The sequence below is a fragment of the Emydura macquarii genome, unplaced genomic scaffold (assembly GCF_026122565.2).
Source record: "Emydura macquarii macquarii isolate MOO-44397 ecotype Brisbane River unplaced genomic scaffold, CSIRO-AGI_Emac_v2 contig_2205, whole genome shotgun sequence".
Lineage (NCBI taxonomy): Eukaryota > Metazoa > Chordata > Testudines > Chelidae > Emydura > Emydura macquarii.
The window spans coordinates 11,113,532-11,133,811 of record NW_027132342.1 but is presented as its reverse complement, the minus strand read 5'-3'; the positions used below and the strand labels follow the sequence as shown (position 1 = coordinate 11,133,811).

General features: G+C 38.3%; 1 protein-coding gene across 5 annotated transcripts in view; it reads right to left on the bottom strand.

Moving 5' to 3' along the window:
* Positions 1-1,813: 1,813 nt before the first annotated feature.
* ARHGAP8 (Rho GTPase activating protein 8) overlaps positions 1,814-20,280 on the bottom strand; it is a 126,320-nt gene continuing 107,853 nt past the window's right edge. For 4 of the 5 annotated variants that reach the window (XM_067559346.1, XM_067559345.1, XM_067559347.1 and 1 more), the window contains 4 exons: positions 15,014-15,091; positions 14,231-14,359; positions 11,431-11,534; positions 6,203-8,085 (listed from right to left, as the gene is read on the bottom strand). In XM_067559346.1, the coding sequence (XP_067415447.1) occupies positions 7,888-8,085; positions 11,431-11,534; positions 14,231-14,359; positions 15,014-15,091 (509 nt within the window). In that variant the 3' untranslated portion in view covers positions 6,203-7,887. Of the gene's footprint in view, positions 1,861-6,202; positions 8,086-11,430; positions 11,535-14,230; positions 14,360-15,013; positions 15,092-20,280 lie in introns of those variants that run through there. The other variant, XM_067559344.1, reaches the window with a different exon arrangement.

Sequence of the window (20,280 nt, the reverse complement as noted above, 5' to 3'; positions counted from 1 at the left end):
GTCTGAGTGGCCTCTTCCTTTACACAGCCAAAATGGAGAAGGTGAACTGAATGGAGGTGTGAAGAAAAGGGGGGAATTAGTGGGCTAAGCAGCAGAAACATTAGGAGCATTATTAATAATGAAGTCAAATTAAGTGTGTGTGTCAGGGGAGTGCGAGTGGGCCCCTAGAAGCAGCCTGGTGAATAACATAGCGAATAATAGCGAAGAAAAAGGAGAGTAGGTGGCAGAAGACAGGCAACAGCTCTGAGGAGGGAGGAAGGACAGAGAGTAAGCTCTGGCAGCAGAGAGAGCATGTTTCTTTGGAAGCTGATCACAAAGAAATTATTCACCCTGTGTCTATCTGTGTCTCACACTTTTAGTGCTTAGTGTCTGGGGTGCTGGGTGCAGTGACAAAGAATCTGTCCAGAAGAAGAACCCCACGCAAATTTAAATTCAAACACGAAAGATGATGCAATCTGGTGCATTTTACAGATGCTTTTTATTGCCCCATTAATTAAGGGGACAGTATTGTGGTGAAGGAGTAAGAGGTAATAAACTGTTTTTGTGAGTAATTAAGTGTTGATGAGAAGCCAGGACATTTGAAAGCGCAGAAGCAGTTTGAGAGCACACTCCAGCATCGGGAACACATTAAAAAGCACCCCACAAAAGATAGTCAGGTGGGGATCCTGATTTCAGGTAGATTTGAAAGTTCAGTCCCTTTGTTGGACTTCCCACTGATGTCACTACAGAGACAAGGGAGCTTAAGAGTAACAACCATTTGAGGACAGAAGCAAAAGTGAATTACTATTTGAGGGAGTGGCCTGGATAGAAATGAAGCAGTACGATGACACATAAAGGGTGTGATTTTGAGAAGTGGCCTCCCATTCTGCAACCAAAAATATTTGTGTAAGCCAACGTTTACATCTGCAATGAATTGTAGGCACAATTCCTAGCACACTGACATCTAGCGGTTACATTTAGTCACCAAGTCTTCTAAGTGCTGTAAACAGCTTCTGCAAAATTATTGCACCTTTAAAATCAGAGGTCAGGGAGAAATCAGGGCTGTAGCTTCACTGAATTTTTCAGTGTCTTGTGAAAAGTGATAGACTGCTAAATTTTTCTGAGCCGCAGTTAGCTGAATTCCTTCTCTTGAATTCAAATTATTTACTAGAGCTGTGTGCAGAAAGGTAATTCTGTTTCATAGAGGATTTAAAATTAAAATTTTGAAATTCTCCAAATGGAGTCCTTGGTTCCAGAGTAGGTCATGTGATGGGCTGCTGAGAAGTTAGGCACGTGAGCTGGCAGGAAACCAGGCAGGGCTCTGTCAGTTTCTGGAGAAACTAATCAAAATTAAACCGTTTCTGCAAAATTTTCAATTTCAATGAATTGCCAAATCCTGACAAAAAATATTTTGTTGAAATTTTACCAACCAGCTCTAATTATTTCCAATAGCTCTATATACTGCAAACAAGTGCAGGACTGGTGGAATAGTTCACCTGGTATCTAGTATATCCACTAGAGCTGCAGGACTCTTCCTCATTGTGTTATGTTTCATACTGTTAAAGCCACCCCGATGGATGCATGTCATGCAGTGACCAAAGCACATAACACACAGGGATTCAACAATGGACGTGAATTCAAGGAAAAAGATCACACATTAATACTTTTTCACTGCAGAAACAAACTCACTGAAAGCACAGATATCTAGAACTGGGAAAAGAAATTGACTTCAATGAGACTTGTGCTCCTTAGTCATTTAGGCACTTTTAGAAATCCCACCCTGAGGTGCCTAGATATAGACTTAGTTGAAAATGTTGACCGTGGTCCACTGGTTAGTAGATTGTCCAAGCCATGTCCTGATCTGTCAGCCTACCACAAAGACTGCATGGGATGAAGCAGAAAAATGGTGATATTCATAACTAGATTTTTATCAGTAAATGTCAGTATAATGTCAATTTCACCATACACACACAGACCGACGAAAAAATATTTCAATTGAGAATAACCAAAATTTACAATTAGTCCAAGTACGAAAAATTTTGACCTGGGATGTTGACAATTTGTGTTGTAATGGTTATAAACTTATTAAGCTTTAACTTTTTTAATCTCAATGCCTACTATTGTTAAATAATTATTGTTTGATCCCCCTTATTGTCTGACTCACCCTGTAATTTCCCACAACTGTGAAAATTTAAATTGATAAGCATTTTTTAAAATGTTTAAAACTAATAATTTTATGTAAAACTGTGAAAATGTATATTGACAAATTGAAAAAATGCTCAAAAGTAAATAGATATCCATCAAAATTCTAATAAAAAAAAGTCAAATTCTGTCAACTCTACTTATAACTGGAAAAATTGAACAAAACGTGTGTTGTTGCACACTGAACCTTTTTAAGAACCACCAATATCACTTCTTAGATTAGTTGGCCCTAAAATATTGGTGGATTTTATGGAGAATGTTTTGATAGGTTATGCACATTACATACTTCCAGAGGGGTAGCCGTGTTAGTCTGTATACAGCAAAAACAACAAGAGATCTGTGGCACTTTAAAGACTAACAAATTTAATATTTGCGGACATAAGCTTTCAAGAGACTTCAGCTCTCTTCGTCAGATGCAGTAATACAGAAAATAGGTAACACAGAGGCATCTTATAGATATCCAGGTGCATTGAGAACAATGGGGGAGGTGGAGTCCGGTACTTAAGACCTAATGACGACCATTGAGTAGGAGGTGAGAATGGGTGAGCAAAGTAATTTACCTTCCGGTAGTGAGATAACCACTCCAAGTCTCTGTTTAAACCCAGTTTGAATGTGTCAAGTTTGCAGATCATTTCTAACTCAGCTGTTTCTCTCTGAAGTCTGTTTTTGGAGTTTTTTTGGAGAAGTACAGCAACTTTCAGGTCAGAGACAGAATGCCCTGGGGAATTAAAGTGTTCTCTCACTGGTTTAGGGATGTTGTTATTTTTTTATGTCTGATTTGTGTCCATTTATTCTTGTGCGTAGTGATAGTCCAGTTTGGCCAGTGTGCCACAGATCTTTTGTTGTTTTTACATTACATACTCATATTAAAGTTGATTTACTATATGCTCAGGGATAAAGATAAACATGAACAAGATCCTCAGCTACTGAAAATCAGCATAGTTCCATTGAAGGCAATGGAGTTACGCCAATCTACACCAGCTATGGAGAGTATGTGTAGAGTATGGAGTACGTACTCTACACAAACACTGAGCTGAATTCTCTGCTCCATTGACTTTAGTGGAGCTGCCCATGCTCGCTCCAGGCCTGAATTTGGCCCATTATCTTATTTAGATAATATATTTTAGAACTGAATAGAATAAAAGGGGGAAATGGATTGGCCAAGAGAATGCCAATAAAACTATACAACTTTATAGTTTGGCTGTGTTGGCAATAATCTTCCTTCTTGACAGGTGTAATAAAGGGAAACCCACATTTCTTGGAGTTTTGAAGACACTTCACTTTGTCCTGCAAAATGCTTCCAACGCATGTAGGTATTCAGGAAATAAAGCTGAATGGCTGAGCATTGTATTTTTGTATAAATTCTACTAGAATTCTAGAATACTCCCCCACCTACGTGGCTAAGTGCATATTTTACATTTGAATAAAATATCCTTAGATTTTTCTATTAGAATCATCATGGTATGGATGGGTGAATATATCAATATTTGTAAAGCTCTGAGAAAGTCTCCAATGAAAGAAGCTATACAAGTGCAATGTATTATTATATACAATACACAGAGAGATGTAACGCATACGGTAGGGCTATCACTCATACCTATGATAATTAAGAGTTATAGCAACTCTTTTGGTTATCAGCACTGTTCTATCTTTTCACATTTCTTTATACATTCTGGATAGCAAAAATGTCACCTTATTTCTAGGGACATTTGATAACCACATTAATCCTGGGAAAATTTTTAAACTCCTAATAGCTCAGTAAACTAGAATGTTTAGGCAATTTATTCTCTGCATATTGTCAGTACAGGTAACATCCATTTCTCATTTCATGAATGCATTTTATTGTTTTAAACTGAAATCCAGCACATGTGATTCCAACAGATTATCTCCATAATCACTTTCTTTTTACTATGGAAATGATCTGAAAATTGTTCTTTGATACAAGGAAAGAGTCTGCAAGGGCACATTGTACAAAAGCTGGAATTGTGCAATTATCATTTGTAAAGAAAAACTGTGATCAAAGTAACTGCAGGGGACATCTCCAGGACTCCTCTTGGAGTCAGGAAATTTGAAACATATATTTCTCTAACATGAATTTTCACTATAAACCCTTCTGAATAATGCATATGATTTGATTTAACATCAGAATTAATTCTGGCATTCAGTCACCAACAATAGGGGCTCTTAGGGCAAACTACCACACCCACACACCCTTTTTTAGCAACTGAACTGTGTAGCAGTTCCAAGTCTTTTGATGTCAAGGTGCACTCTTGTCTTTGAAGGATCCTCCCTAATGGCAATGCTGACGCACAACACTTAGGTCAGGTGTACACTATAAACTTACATTGGTATAACTACACTGCTCAGGGGTGTGAAAAATCCACCCCCCTGAGCGACAGTTATACCGACCTAACGCCTAGCATAAACACGCTCTGTCGATGGGAGAGCTTCTTCTGTTGACATAGCTACAGAGGTGGATGAACTATGCCAATGAGAGAAGCTCTCCCGATGGCATATTAGTGTCTTCACTGAAGCGCTACGGGGGGGCAGCTCCACAGGTGCAGCATTTTAAGTATAGATCTGTCCAAAGACAGTGAATGGCTAGGGTGGGGATTGAGCCAGCTATGATATACCACACTTTTCACTGCTGCCAGCTGAGAAAAAGTGACTGGAAGTGGGACTATACCATCACCAATGTGAACAATGCTCATAATCAGAACCAGAGGCCCTCTTTTTCTAAGCAGTATCAAATTGTTCAAGTTGGTGGATATCATACACTCTGTTCTTAAAAATGAAACAATCCTGGAATCAGAAACTACATTCTGTATTTCAGTCGATAAATGATAGAAGCCAGCAATCTCTGGAAAATGGTCATTTACAAAGACTAAAAGGAAAACCTGCAGTTTGATATGTAACAAATATATAAAATAGATCCACTTTTTAAATCTCTCTCGGTGCCTAGTAGCAGATAAAGTAGTTAAAGCCATGCATGCTGCAGGTACTTTTACCTGTTGCTAGGCACCAGCCACTGATTCACACAGTAAGAGATCAGTTTCTGAGCCACACAGTCGAAGATCAGCCAAATGATGTAGTATATACCAAATCCACCTTTGTAGGAGGCAGTGGACCTTTGGAGAACAGAAAACCAATGCAAGTAGTCAGAAAACAAACTTTCCTCTGGGATGACTTACTGCTGAGTTAGCAATCTACTCTGGCTAGGGCTCTGATTTCACTATGCTGTAACTGATACTGGGATACTGTCACTCTTCTCTAGTGATGTACAAAAAAGAGAGCCAGAGAATGTGGTGAAATCCTAGCCCCATTGAGGTCAATAGCAGAACTCCCATTGATTTCAGTAGAGTCAGGATTTCAACACAAGGTGTTTTGGTAACAGAATTTTGCCAAAAGGCCTCTATACTCCAAACACTGATAAGCGCAATTTCCCCCAAAGACTAAAAACCATTAGTACCGTACTGAAATGCCATTTTACTCAGCTGGATTTTGGAAAAATATAAACAACACTTTGTATTTCTAGAATACTTCTCATCCAATGATCTCAATACACCTTTAAAAAGTAAGGTGTTATTACTTCCTTTTACAGATGGAGAAATGGAGACCTAGAAAGGTGAAATAACTTGCCCAAGGTGAGATAACTTTCCAGTGGTAGAGATGTTATTAGAAAGTAGGTTTTCTAATCTCCAGTTTCACGCACTAGCCTGTAGACCAAGTTTCCTCCGATATAAAAGTTTGGGGCTGATTCACAGAATAGTATCTTCAAATCACTAAACTGTACTAAACAGGGATTTGTTTGTCTTAACAATTTATGATATAAAACAGAGACTGAACGCACTTTCTCCTTTCCAACCTCATTTTCCTGAAAGTGTAACAACCATAAAGTCATAAATTCATCTTAATTATTCTCTTGATATTGTGCAACATTTTATACTGAAGTAGCAAAGTCATGCCAAATTGGCCACTTGATACTAACGAAGAACAGACACTTACAATAGATATTTAAAAGCCCAAAATTTGTTTTTAATTGAAACACTTGATGAATTAAGAGAAAATTACATCATAATTTAAATTTTAAAAGGATGTCACATGCAGTACAGCTTGTTCTATACCTCTTTGATTATTTACATTTTAATCATTTCCTTTTATAGCCTTATGCTGCAGATGACATCTACTGGGCAAATATAGGACTGACATAGCCAGCATGCCATAGCTTGATGGATACTCTCTCCTGTTTTCCCTAAATTCCCAAAAAGAATAAATCACTACTTGCTCTCTCCAATAAGAATGTGGAAACCTGCATCTGTTAGACAGGCAGGTATTCAGTGACTGTCAAAATGAGAGATTAGAAGCGCAACCCTCAACCGCTGGAAGAAAAAGAGTTGTTTTGTTTTTGAAGGTGGAGGGATAACCAAACTGGTCTCCATGGATCATTATCTTTACTTTATCCTGAATGGCATGTCCATTTCAGCAGCTTTTGTATGGCAGCAGGAAAAGCAAGACATTGGGGAAAATACTGCTTACTTTGGTCACCACTAGTTCAGTCCCTTTTGCAATCACAATGATAACCGTCCTACCCTATTCCACTAATGATCAATAGCAGACATGAAGAGAGCATTAACTTTAAAGGGGTCATCAAACACAAACATCTACACAGAAAACACAGAAATACTCCCTTACGTTATTATGGCTAATTATTCCCACTGGGATTAATGTGATCCCATTAATAACACAGACTTTAGATTTATAAAGGTGCGATTAGGAGTATTTTCCAGGGTTCAGGGTGTTGGGTTGAGGTTTTTTTCTCTTTCTTTCTTTTTTTGGAAAGGGGACTGATTTTGGGAGCTTGAACAACATACAGCAAATAATGAATACATGCAATGTCTTTTGCAAACAATGTATTCTCACATTCTGTATTAAGCATATACTGATACAAACAAAGAAATTATTTAAAGATAAAAACACAAATGATTTGATTTTTAAAAGCTCAAGAGTGCATGCATAATTTTCTACTTAATTTGCATGTGCAACTACAATGGTTGGGCAGGCATATTAGATATTTAAAAGTCCAAAGAGCCAGATGTGTACATAACCTAATTCATGGTAATTGCACATGAATGAAGACATAATTACACACATTTGTGTGTATGGGAATGAATACTTGAAATTCTGAAAAAATGGATCCATAATTTGTATATATTTGAAGATTTTGAAAAAGTTTTTCCAGAGGAAAAAATTGCTTATACAGCCCTATTGCAAGAATGAGGAAAATGATCCAGAATTTACTGCCCACATGATGACTTAGCATGGCCCTAGCAAAAAAAAAAAAACACAGGAGACCTTCAGATGCATAAATGGATGATAGTTTAAAAAATTCATAACAGTAGATAAGACTAACAACTATTTATCAACTGCTAAAGATTATGAAAAGGGGAAAGTTCATGCCACTTTGACCTGTAGGTTTGTGTATGTTTATATATGCAAACCCACATAAAAAGACTATCAGTAAGCATATTTCCCCTAACATCTTTGATATTTGGAAAGTCATGGTGATGCAAAAGAGAGAAAAGGATTTTGCTTCTATATATGAAATATACTTGCTTTTGTAAAGACCTGTGTATAGTAAATTCTCATAGGTTCATATGTGGAGATTTTTGCTAAGGCAGGCATATTCCTTTTCCCTTTTTCTGAACATTAAGGTAAGATCTCACCAGGTACTGTTCGTGAACTGAAGATCTTGGAGTAGAAATCTATCAGTAATTCAGTGAAGAGATTTAGAGGCATCAAAGCACTCAGTGAAGAAGCTCCTTTAGGTGGCCAAATTAAATTCAACCCAAAGACACAAGCGAGGTTAGATCCAGTCATTTTGTTATAAATACTCTCCTGGGATACCTGGAAAAGAACATACATACCACGGAAAATGACAAACACGAGCAACACCAAGGGCCAAATCCCACATCGAGCTGCGTGGCATGGATACTCTGTAATCGCAGGAGCCTAAATGGATCCTGAAAGGTGAGCCCACCTCATGGTTGGGCACATAGTAGCTATGTAGTTGCCCAGCCCATATCCCACCCCAAGGCTGAGTCCCTGGTTCTGGGCCACCCACGTGCTGGGGAATGGCATGGGGGAGTCACAAAGAGGGCAGAGTGCTTCCCCAATCCAGTGTTAGGAAGTTGATTGACGGTGAGTGGAATAGGAAGGCCATGCAGCCAGAAATTGGCAATTACTTGATGATGACAATTACTGGATCACTACCGTGATCTTTGGTCCGAATACGGGATCTATTGGACCAAAGACACACAGTGGTGCTCCTATTGTAACTTGAGGGGAAATAAGGATAGTGACACCATTCCCATTCTCCCTTCAAAATCTAATCTTTCTTTGTCTAAAGGTAAGGACACCCCCCCACATGAAAAGGAAGCAGTAAGCATGGGGGGTTACTGCAGCTGCAAGGAGTGAGAAGGACCAGGATTCATGGAGGGCAATTTGGCATGTGCATACATTTTAAGGATCCTCCATCTGAGAAAGCAGATATTGATCCCGTCTAGCGGCTTTTCATACATGACCCAATTTTCCTCCCTAGTCTACACTTAAAACTGAAGTTGACCCAGCTATGGCACTCAGGGGTGTGAAAAATGCAGCATTGTAGCTCCACCGACCTAACTCTTGGTGTTTCCATCAACCTAGCTACTGTCACTCAGGGAGGTGGAGTTCCTTAAGTGATGGAAAAGTCCTGTCTGTCGCTGTACTCTGTGTCCAAATTACGGGATAACAGCGGCATAGTGCCCATAGTGCAGACATGGACTCAGTATTTCTCTGTCCAGGGAAGAGCCTGTTTACTCAGCCATCTGGGGTTTATGTGCCCCTTACCATAGCATAAAGAGAACTCAAGATTTGGCATCAAGTCTTTAAAAATAATAAGGGGCCATTTTGTCTTTAAGGAAACTGAGTAACTTCAAACTGTCCTGTGTGTCATGTTGTAAAAAGAACAACCCATTTCCTGACAAACAAAATCAACTGTGTTTTCATTAACAATGTTGTGTTGTACATTTTGGCCTTATATTTAACTGGAGCCCAAAAAATTGCTTCTGCAAAATAATATGCACACATATAAGCAAAGATTTCAGAGCCCACTAAACTCATCTATCATGCATAAATCAATTTACTGCACATGCAAATGGAAACTTGTGCATACAAATACTTGTTTGTGCACGCACACACATTTTGTGAACTCAACTGAGCATGTACATTTTTTGTGGACACCATTTGGTGCCTAAGTCTTGAAAACATGGTTTGATTTCCCCTTGTTATTAGTATTGTGGTAAAGCATAGAGATCTCAACTGGGGGACATTGTGCTAGATGCTGTACAAACACCTAACATTTTCCACTATTCAGTTCTGCTCCGAATGGTAAGGTACCACTATTACCCTAGATGAACATTTTCTAGCAGCCTGATATATTCTTGAGTGGGGAACAGACAGCTTGCTCCTTTTTCAATATGCTGGGCTCATTACTGCAGGAATCATTCACTGCTAGTCTAAGGTCAAAGGACTTGGACTCATTCCCATAACTCAGGTATTTTACTGCTGCTGGAACCACATCGTCTTGTTGTAGTATCCGTTGGTCATGAGAAGATATTTCATTAAGAAAGGGGCTTGAAACTGCATAGCAACGTGCTCATCTTTTGCTCAGAAGCTTGAATCAAATTTGCCATCTTTAAAAACTGTATCTCATGATTACATTTCATCCCACTTCACAAAATTACCACAAGTACTTCTTGCACTACTCAAGGCTAAACTTGTGAGGGAATTAAATTGCCTCTTATATGTAAGAAAGGTGATGGGCACAGGCAAAAACTGGGATTATTGGAAGAGCAGTGTGTTAAAGTCTGAATTGTGGCTGGTTGCATAGCACACCTGACCTATGATGAATAGAAATCTCCAGTTTCCAGGTTGTTTCACATTCCCTTGACCTTTACAAATGCAAATACTCTTTCAAATGTTAAAGATTAAAAGCTACAGATCAGCAAAAATTGCAGATCTGAGTGCTAATATCAACTTGACTCTGTTTTACATAACAAGGCACACTCACAAATAAACGCTATGTTCTGTTGCCCAATTATAGAAAACACTATGTAGTACTTTTGCACACCTCATTAACACCTCAAGTGTTCAGCTCTTAAGAAGTGTGTTGAGATGGTGCATCTATTATTGGAACAAAGGCACTTACACGATTCATAACACTGAGGAGAGATATCAGTTGCTGAAATAATAGCAAATGACGTGAGGATTTTTACAATAGCTTTTGGAGTTCAGTTAAGTAATGATAAATAAATATGTAAGTACAAGAGGCACTCACTTGTCCTGTCTGTGTCAGGGATGTATCAATGTGATTCCTTTAATATTGTTTTTGGTGGGGTTTTGCGATAAAGAGGCATTAAAATAACTTCTTTCTGAAATGGGGCTCACAAGTACACAGCACACAAGATCTTCAGCTGAGGACAATTAATGGGACCAATTTCTCAGAGGGTATAAATCAGCATCGCACCTCAGAATTCAATGGGAAATCAGGCTGGTTTACTTAGATGCCTCATAAATGTGTGTGAAGGGGCTTAAACTTTAAGCATCCAGGCTTGAAAAGTTTAGTCCAGAGAGATGGCAAATTGGGCAATGGGAAGGGAGATTGCATTGCTGCTACTATTGCTATATTGCTCTTCTATGGATAAATAGATGACTTTGGACTCCAGGGGCTACTGATCCAACACCTTTCTCAAGCATTAATGCTTTACAGGCTTGTTTACTTAATCGCTGGGGGAAAAATGATTTCCAAGCTTTTTCTGAAAAGGTATTTCACACAAAAAAAGAAAGTGAAAAAAAATTAAAAATCAAATCAATAGAAACGTGTAAGTGTCCCTTTCAAACACATTAGCGAGTATGTGAGTTTATTTGTATTTACACAGTAGTTTCAATTATTTACAGAGAGTTTTATACTGAAGTTATCATTGAGGTCATTATTCAGTTCTGACTTTTATTAGAAGTGGAGAGTTGCTGCAGCTTGAAACTGCTGCATGGACAATTAATGCACAACAGCTTTCTGGTATTTCTTTCTTTTTTCCCTCCTTCCCCCCCCCCCCACCCCCACTTTTTTTTTCTTTTTTTTTTAAATGCTGAATTTTGCAAAAACAGACTTTAAAAAAAGTCTGCCAAAATTATGGGAATTTTGCCTGTACTCACCATATGGAGGAAGCATATCAGGTATTTCAGAACAACAAAATTGTGCTCAGGAAGTCCTTGGATTACTTGTTTACAGTGCATCACTCGTAAACTGCTTTCCACACCTGTAATATCAAGGTCATATGTAATCTAATCCAATAAGCATCAATATATACACAAGGCTGCAATTTTATTTTCAGGACAACTTATATACACAGTGACACCTGCAAAAATCTTGTGAAGTTATTTTGGATTCACATCTCTGTGAGAACTGAATTTAGCTTTACCTCTGTCAGGATAATAATTAGTAGCATGCCTTTGGATTGTGAAGCCACTTTTAACTGAGGTTTTCAAAGCATCTTCCAAGTATTAAGCCTTGCACCATCCCTGTGAGGTAGGCGGGCATTATTATGCCCATTTTATGGACAAGAGAACTGAGACACAGAGGTAAAATCATGTTAATCATTGATAGATTTATGAATAGAATCTAAAACACCAGGTTTCCAGCTCCTCATATAATCACTGGATTGAGCAGTTCAGAATTTGAGAATAACCCTCAGACTGTTCTCTCTACTAGCTGAGTTAGCTGAAGCTGTTCCTTTGCTATAGGAAAATTTCATGGTCCTAAATTGGAATCCCATTACTTCTCTTTATGTAGTAGGTACCATTGCACTATATTTATTCCCTGACTCAACTCTCAATGAGACCCCATCCACCCAAAATGCTCTCTCCTTACTCATATACCTGCAAATATACCTCTCTTGTGGCCCTGCAACAATCCTCAATTTTAACTAGGCAGAAATTGACAAGACAATGATTTTTTTGGTTATGCATTCTCTAGAAACTAGCTTGAGGTCAATAAACTCTTTTTCACTGATGAGCTAAATAGAGTTTGAGCCCAAGACTCCAGGGGGAAAGTAAATCATACCCTGAACGATCTAGCAATCTATTTGACTTACAATTGCTTTGAACATTAAAACATACTTTTAAGGGTGTTCTCCAAAATACCCAAACACAGTAAACTGCATAGAACTCAATGAAGGCTTTAAACAGGATTTAGTGATTAATTTGTACCGTACTCTGGATTATCAAGAATGGGACTACTCACATGAGCAAAGCTAACTATGCATAAGTAGCTGCAGGATCGGGGACATGCTCAACTTTTCATATTCTTCTTGTTTTGCAATGATGCATAGGAGCCATAAATTATGGATCAGGACCCTACTGCGCTGTACAAACACATAACCAAAAGGCAAGTCCCTGCCCCAAAGAGTTTACAGTCATAGTGATCAGCCACAACACTTTCACTGATAACAATTTCACTGATAACAACAGCAGTGTCTCCCAGTTATCAACAAAATGGTTGGTTACCCCCACCTCAAAGAGCACACGGTTAGAACAACGCCCTTTCACAATTTGTGACTGGAAGTTCTGTTGACTCATTGCTTACCAGAATTTAGAGCCCACCCATAATGGGACTAGTAGATAGCAGAATATATGTCTCTATAAGCAGCCGGTACTAAATGCCAGATATACTGGAATATACTGAATCACTCTGTCAGCATTAAAAATTCTCAATGCCTGGAAAAAGGCCACATGATTGAAGTTTAACCACCAGTAGATTCATGGGATGTCAGCCCTTTAGATAATTAATATATTCCCCTTTCTAAACTTTAAATCAATCTGGTTTGTTCCCTAATATTTTATTCCAGAATAGTAACTCTACTAAAATTTCAATGAAATATACATAGGCTGGGCCAAATTCTGCTACCACAATTTCACCAGTGCAGATGAAGACACTGGGATTGCATTGGTGTAACTAAGTGTGGTCCAGTGTTTTGATGTAACTGAGGAAAGCACTCTGGAAATTTTGCCTACTTCTTGATAATGCAGAATTACAGTACTAATAAATGAGTAAACCGTGGTTAAAGCAAGAGGCCTATGTGGGGGCCTTTGGCATTAGATCTTGAAGACCAAGCTCCTACTTGCTGTGTGGATATTATACCTCAAATTGCATGGTTTCCATAAGAGTGGAGTTTGCCCTGGTGGCCTTGTCCCAAATTTCTCCCTTGCTCAACTGTTGTGCAACACACTGTGCACTGATCCCGTCTGGCTATCAACTTCCATCCCCAAGGACAGTTGCACTATAGCAGTGAAGTGATTTGTGTATGAACCAGCAAACAGTCTCTAAAAGCACTCTGAAAACCTCCAGGATGCAAAGCACCATATCAAATGTACAAAAAGAACAGGAACAACTTTGAACAACTGGTTCTAGGATTGGACAAAGGAAAGAGAGAAAAAAGGCGGTGGGGGAGGGAGAGGGAGGCTAATGAGAGAAAAGGTGTATATTAATATACTGTATTATAAATATATAATATGCTGTTTTGTACTTCCACAACCTGGCCCAAGATTTTCAAAGATATAAATCCAAAATTAGACTGCTAAGTCCATATTTAGGACCCTGACTTATTTTCAGAAATGTGGACAGGCAACAACTCTTAGGCACCTGCCAGGCTGGAAGCTGTTAGCTGCCCAGGATTTTTGAAAATCAGGCACATGCCTAAATATGGACCTGTAGTCTAATTTTAGGTTCCTATTTTTGAAGGTTTTGGCCATGGATTTTTACCTCTGCACTCTACTTTATGTAATGTTAGACTTGCTGTCAGAGCAATCTAGTGTCCGAGGCTTATATGGGACTAACATTATTATACAAATACTCTTGTGTCATGGGTTAGAGACCCCAAGTGATTATAAATTAGCTAAACCCAGATAAATTACAAATATAAAACTCATGACATGATGCCAAGTGATTTATACTCACTGGTGATGCCCAGGATTTGATCGTAGGATTCAAAGGTTAGCAAAGGCTGTGGGAGTTCCCTGAGGAAGGTCTTCAGGATAACAGCAGGAATATGGATATCTCCATAATCATCAAAATTCACAGGCTTCCCTAAAGGACAAAAAAGGAGATCCTCAGTAACATGCTTCAACATATTTTTTAGTATTGTTTAAAAATTATGTTCCAAACCACAGTTAGAAAAAGAAAACCTCCCTGTTTTCAGCTGCTGCAAAATCTTAATATTTTCATGTACATTTTAAAAATGATTAATCTAGCTTCAAGAGACGCACCTTGAAAAGACATTTCATAAAATGATTTCAATACATTTCACAAATTATTATGTAAAATTATATTTCATTGTCATAACCACGAAAAAACACGAGAGACAAAATGACAAGAAGATACTGCACTGGATAAATTGTAATTAACTGCAGTAACCTACAGAGCATCGAGGCAACGCAAGTGTTTATATGAAAAATTACACCGTTTTTGACTAAACCTCATAATTCATTAGCTGCTGCAGATTTTGTAAACTCCAGCTCTGACACCAATTGATGACTCATTATTCTGAAAGCTTTAAATGCCTGTTGTTATCTTTCAGGTTTCAGAATTACTGCTTACATTGATATGACATTTTAGGTTACAAATGGGTTTATGATTAACTAATTATATGAAAGATAGCGATACTGTCTCACCAACAGATACAACATCAATATGGCTTTTACAGGGTTATTAATTTACAGCAATGGGAGGATGGTGACTTACCCTGATTATAGAGTTTCTGAACCTCTTTGATAGTTTGGATGCTGGCTGACCTTCTGAACAGGCCTTCTACCTGGAGCCCTGAAAAAATAAAATGAAGGTGCTCTATGTCAAATCTGTCATTCATTGGCTTGTTTGGATGGATTTAAATCATATTAGAACCGAGTGAGTGCGTTTGGTGACAGGTACACATGACATATTCAGAGGCAAGCGTTTTCCAAATACTGCCCTTTTGTTGAGTATAGAGTCTCTTGACCTTCTGAGGAGGGAGAAAAACTGTTTGCTTGAAGGGACGGCTGTGTGAGAGGGACAGATTTTTAGGCAGCATCCTGCCAACACTTTTGCATGTGCTTAACTTAAAGCACGCAGGTAGCCTTATTGAAATCAGTGGTCACATGCTTTAAGTTAAGTACATGCATAAAAGTATTTGCATGAACAGGGACCTTATTTTGGTTTGAGAGTGTTTTAAGTAGAGCTAGTTACAACATTTTTGCTGAAATATGCTGTTTCATCAAAGCTTAAATGTTTTTCAGAGATGTATTAGTTTCCACAAAACTTTTGATTGGCAGGTTTTGAGATCAGGGAGGGATACACTCTCTCTATCCTGGTGAGTATGACACTAACCTGGCATGTGGAAGACCCATGTTAAAGTCCCTGCTTTCTCTCACACTTCTGTGGTGTTTGTTAGTTGTGAAAAGATAGAGCCACTAGGGGATATACAGCAGGGAGATACAAGCCTGGGTAAACAGCCACTTCCACCATGTTGTCATGGATCTCTGTAAACTGCACCCTTACCCCATTTGTGTGAAAATATTTTTAAAAGTTTTATTTTTGCTCCAGTGAGAAACTGAATTTTTGTCCTCAGGTCAGCTCTAATTTTTAGTCTGTTACCAAATGATGTTAATTCCCATAAATTCACCCTAGCTGGTGTGTAAGGGTGCACTTTACAAAACATGGGTTAATATATGATTTTTAGCCATCTACTAAATGCTATTCATAAGAACGTGAGTCAATACAATAGCAGGATCAACAATGTAAACTAGTGGTAAAACCTACATAGAAATAAGTCAGTGGAATTTGAATGACACACAACTAATACTTAGAGTATATACAGGAACATCTATTAATAATTTAATTCCCAATTTTGAAAATATTTATGCCCTTACCTAAATTTAAAGTCAGCAGGGGTATGACTATTTGCAGGATATGGGGCTTATACTAAACTTCAGACCATGTGGTGAAGTCTGGAAGAGTTATGAATGACAATATACAGAGGCTAGGAGGGACACTATATGTGTGTATAAGAGGATCAAACAGCTATCTGAATGCTTGTTTTACTCTCATCCATCCACATTTAAACTGAATAAAGTTATTGCAAGCCACATCACTGCAGCAAAACTGCTTTGTTAAATTTATAGCTCAACCAGTGGGAAGCTACAGTTCCGAAAATGATAGGCAGAATAGGCATTTCTTTTAGCAATCAATACAATCATTTCCTGAGAATTTGTGAAAGTTTCACCCTAGCTGCCATTGGGGCAGAGAATATTTTCTACAGTACAATGGATCTCGTAATTGTTCATTATTTTGTTTTAAGAAGTTTATTTAACAGTTAATGCCTTTATCTGATGTGGATCTCCCTCTATAAACTGCTTTGTAACAAACCACCATTTTTAACATGTTTATTCCTTTCTCAGGTATGCTTTAAAATGAGTTTTCATGGGTCTTATTGAATACATTAATCTGAAGAGCAGACAGCAGCCGTCCATGCCTAGCACTGAGTCTCATTATTGTTACAATAATGATACTTAATATCAAACTATTGTGGGGTAAGTTTCTTAGCTGTCTTCTGGGCAAAAATGACTTTAAGCCTCACCTACAGAAATATGGAATATTGATGTCACCTGAGCTGTTTTCAGAGGTAATTTTTCAGGATAAATAAAATGTAAGCAATAAATGGTAATTTGTTTTATCACAAGTACCAACCAGACAGTTACCAAAAGTAGGTTTATTCCAGATCCTTTAAAAAAAAACAACCTCCCCCCAGCCCACACATACAACAATTTAAATGAACCAATTCTGATTACCTTTAAATCAGCACAACCATCCCTTAAAGCAAAACTCCTGCAACCAATTTTCTCTTTTCACTCGGGAAGAGAATTGTATGATTTTCTTTTCTCCCCAAACCAGCAATCTTTTTCCTTAGATGGAAAATAATAGTAACCCTTTTATGAGCATGGGTCATAACTGTAGCATCCTAGCAAAAGCCAGAACATGAGTCAACAGTGATTATGCTACAAAAAGATGGTAGAAGAGAAGTAATTTTTTGTAGGAATAAAGACAGCCTTTTTTTCTGATTGATTCCTTTTGACCTTTGTAGTGTATAGGAATTGGATAGTATCCCTTTAAAAAAGTTAGTGATTCTCCCATGGATCTCACTGTCAGAAGCCACCAAGAAGCTTGCCAGAGCAGGAGCATGTATATATGTAGCCTTGCATGTTGTGTACAGGTAGTACACATAGCATTCGGACCCCACTGTACCTGTGTGGATTCTTTCACTATTTTCTCCAGTGAGACCAATTTAACTATTTTTAGGTCTGCATAAATCAAGGTATAAGGTCTGGTTTGACACAACTTTGTGACAGTAGTTTAATTCCCCTGCTGTAGAGAGAAAGATACTCCCCACGTGATTTTATTGTTTAGCGATCTCCGTGTCTGTTCAGAAGCACTGATTTGCTCAACATATCCCTTCTCTTGTGCCTTTCTAAATCACTGGTTGGATTCTAGGGGAAGATCAGCCTTCAAAGCCTGCAGGTATTGACACTTCCTATTTCACTTGTGAAATTAACTCTCTGTCTAGGGCATTTACCTGCTTCAATCTCAGCAGAAGGAATGCAAGGCTAGGCCTTTAATGAATGATCTGACAGCCAACTTTATCAAAGGGTTTCTGTCCTGCACAGCTTTCACTGTAAAGGACTAACTCTCCTCTCTGAAGGGTAAATATATAGGGAAATTTAGAGGTTTTTAAATCCTGTGCTAGAAATATTTTTTTAGATGGTTTAGGTTTAGGTTCTAGCTGCCTACTTTCCTTTCCTTCATTGAAGGAATGCCTTGAAAGTTATTAAACTAAACATCTCAATATTCCCTATCATCAGGGTTTAAATTCTGATAGAGTATTTCTTGGAGCCCACCATGCTCTCCTTCCTCTCCCCCCATTCTACAGGGAGGCACTGAGGCTCCAGACCCTGCAGGAAGCACCTGGACTCGGGGTTTCAGACTCATGGGGGGAGAGAGCCACTGGGCTCAGCGCTTTAGCTGCAGGGTGGGAGATCTAAGGGTTTTAGCCCCATAGGACTAAAATATTTACCGGAACTTTGCTCTGGACAGCTCTGGCTGAATTTAAGCCCTGCCTATCATGTTTGTCACAGAAGTGTCTAGAGGCCAGCCAATAACAGAGCTCTATTGTGCTTATACAGGACAAACACAGATAAAAGAATCTTCCTTGTATGGTGGATTGTTCAGTCTTTAGTATACTTGAAAGTTTCACTAGTATATCTATTTCAGTTAGGGTATTTTAAAAAAAGAAATAAAGTCATACTAGATAAAAGCTCTAGTGTGGATACGGTTGTATGGGTATAAAGGTGGCTCATATTAGAATAGTTTATTCTCCTTCCTCTACAAAAATAAGACATATTGGTACAAGACACCTTATAACTGTCCACCCTGAGGAGGGTTTAACCATGTTCACTCTAATAGTATAATCCAAGTGGTACAACTTTCTAATGTAGGCAAGGCCCAATACTGCCATGAAGGGAGTTGCTCATTTTGCAGCTGAACATGTTTTACAGGGTTTTGGGTGCTTGTTTTGCCAGTTGACTATTTTGCTTAGGTTTAAAAGGTTGCATTCTGGAAAATGCCTTTTTCAGTGAAGGCACTATAGCATTTCCTAAATCCTTATGCAATAAAAAAAAGATCTCCCTAATTTAAATGCAACAGATTATGAAAGATAAGATACCTGTGGCGGAATTAAAACTTGCAAGGCACTCAGATACCACAGTGATGAAAATAGTATCACAGATTTTGAGGGATTAGATAGGGAGCTAGTCTCATGAAGAGCACCTGATGCTTGTCGTAGAATAGGATTATTAATGTTATTACCTATTTGTATTTGAGAAGCACCTAGAGGCCCTAACTGAGACCTGGACCCCATTATATTAGGCTTGCATATACTGATAGCATTGCACACAGAATCATTGGAAAGGAATCCCTTATCTGATCTCAGAGTCCCACGTCTCACGTCAATCTTGTAATTTATGATTAAATGGTTGTTCACAAATTAGATATTCTGCACACAAGGGCCACACATGCAAACACTGAAATACTCTCATTATTTGCACATACCCTGAGAACAGGACATTTTACTTGTCAGCTGATGAGGGCAGCTTAACCCTTTGTGGACAACAACTATGCAGCCCTCAAGAGATATACAAGTCTTCAAACACAGTGAAGTCAGATAGATTTTCTTCTGCAGAAAGAGCGCTGAAACCATTTTCCTGGGTCTTAGTAGTAGTAGATCCACCAAAGGCAGATAGGTTTAATGCTGACTCAGAATAACTGCAGTTGAATAGCAGGTACAATGCTCCTTAAAAGACTCTAAACAAATCTAAAAAACCTTCATTGCCCAACTCAGTCTTGATTGTTTTTTTACCTCTTCTTTCCATCACTGAGATCTATTTGAATCTTGAATTCTTTCTCCAATTACTAACTAGTTTTGTTAGTCCATAGCTTAAGTAAAAATATTGTGAGAAAATAAATAAATGGTTCTTCCCTCTCTCTCCTCAACTCCTCCAACACCTACACATAATTGTCAAGGCAGCAAAATGCTCAAAGTTTGGATGTAGAAGAATGACCCTGAACCACACTTTATCATAAGGAACAGAGAAAGTACCATCATAAACTGTGATGAACCAGAGATTTCTTTTCATCCCTCAGATTTGTATAAAATGTTCTTTGCAGTTACCATCATCCATGACTGACTGGAGAAAGAGGGCTCCTGCCAGGGTCACCACATCATTCCTGTGTATGTATTTGTTTATGGTTTGGGTTTTTCTCTCAACTCCACTGGATATAAAAAGAGTAGACTGAAATGCTGGCACCCCCAGCTTAGGGATCAATAAAAGAAACCGTACATCAGTCAGTCTGATAATGACATATTTCTCTATTTGAATTCTCCACTTGACTACACATTAAGCACTGTATCAAATTTAAACTTC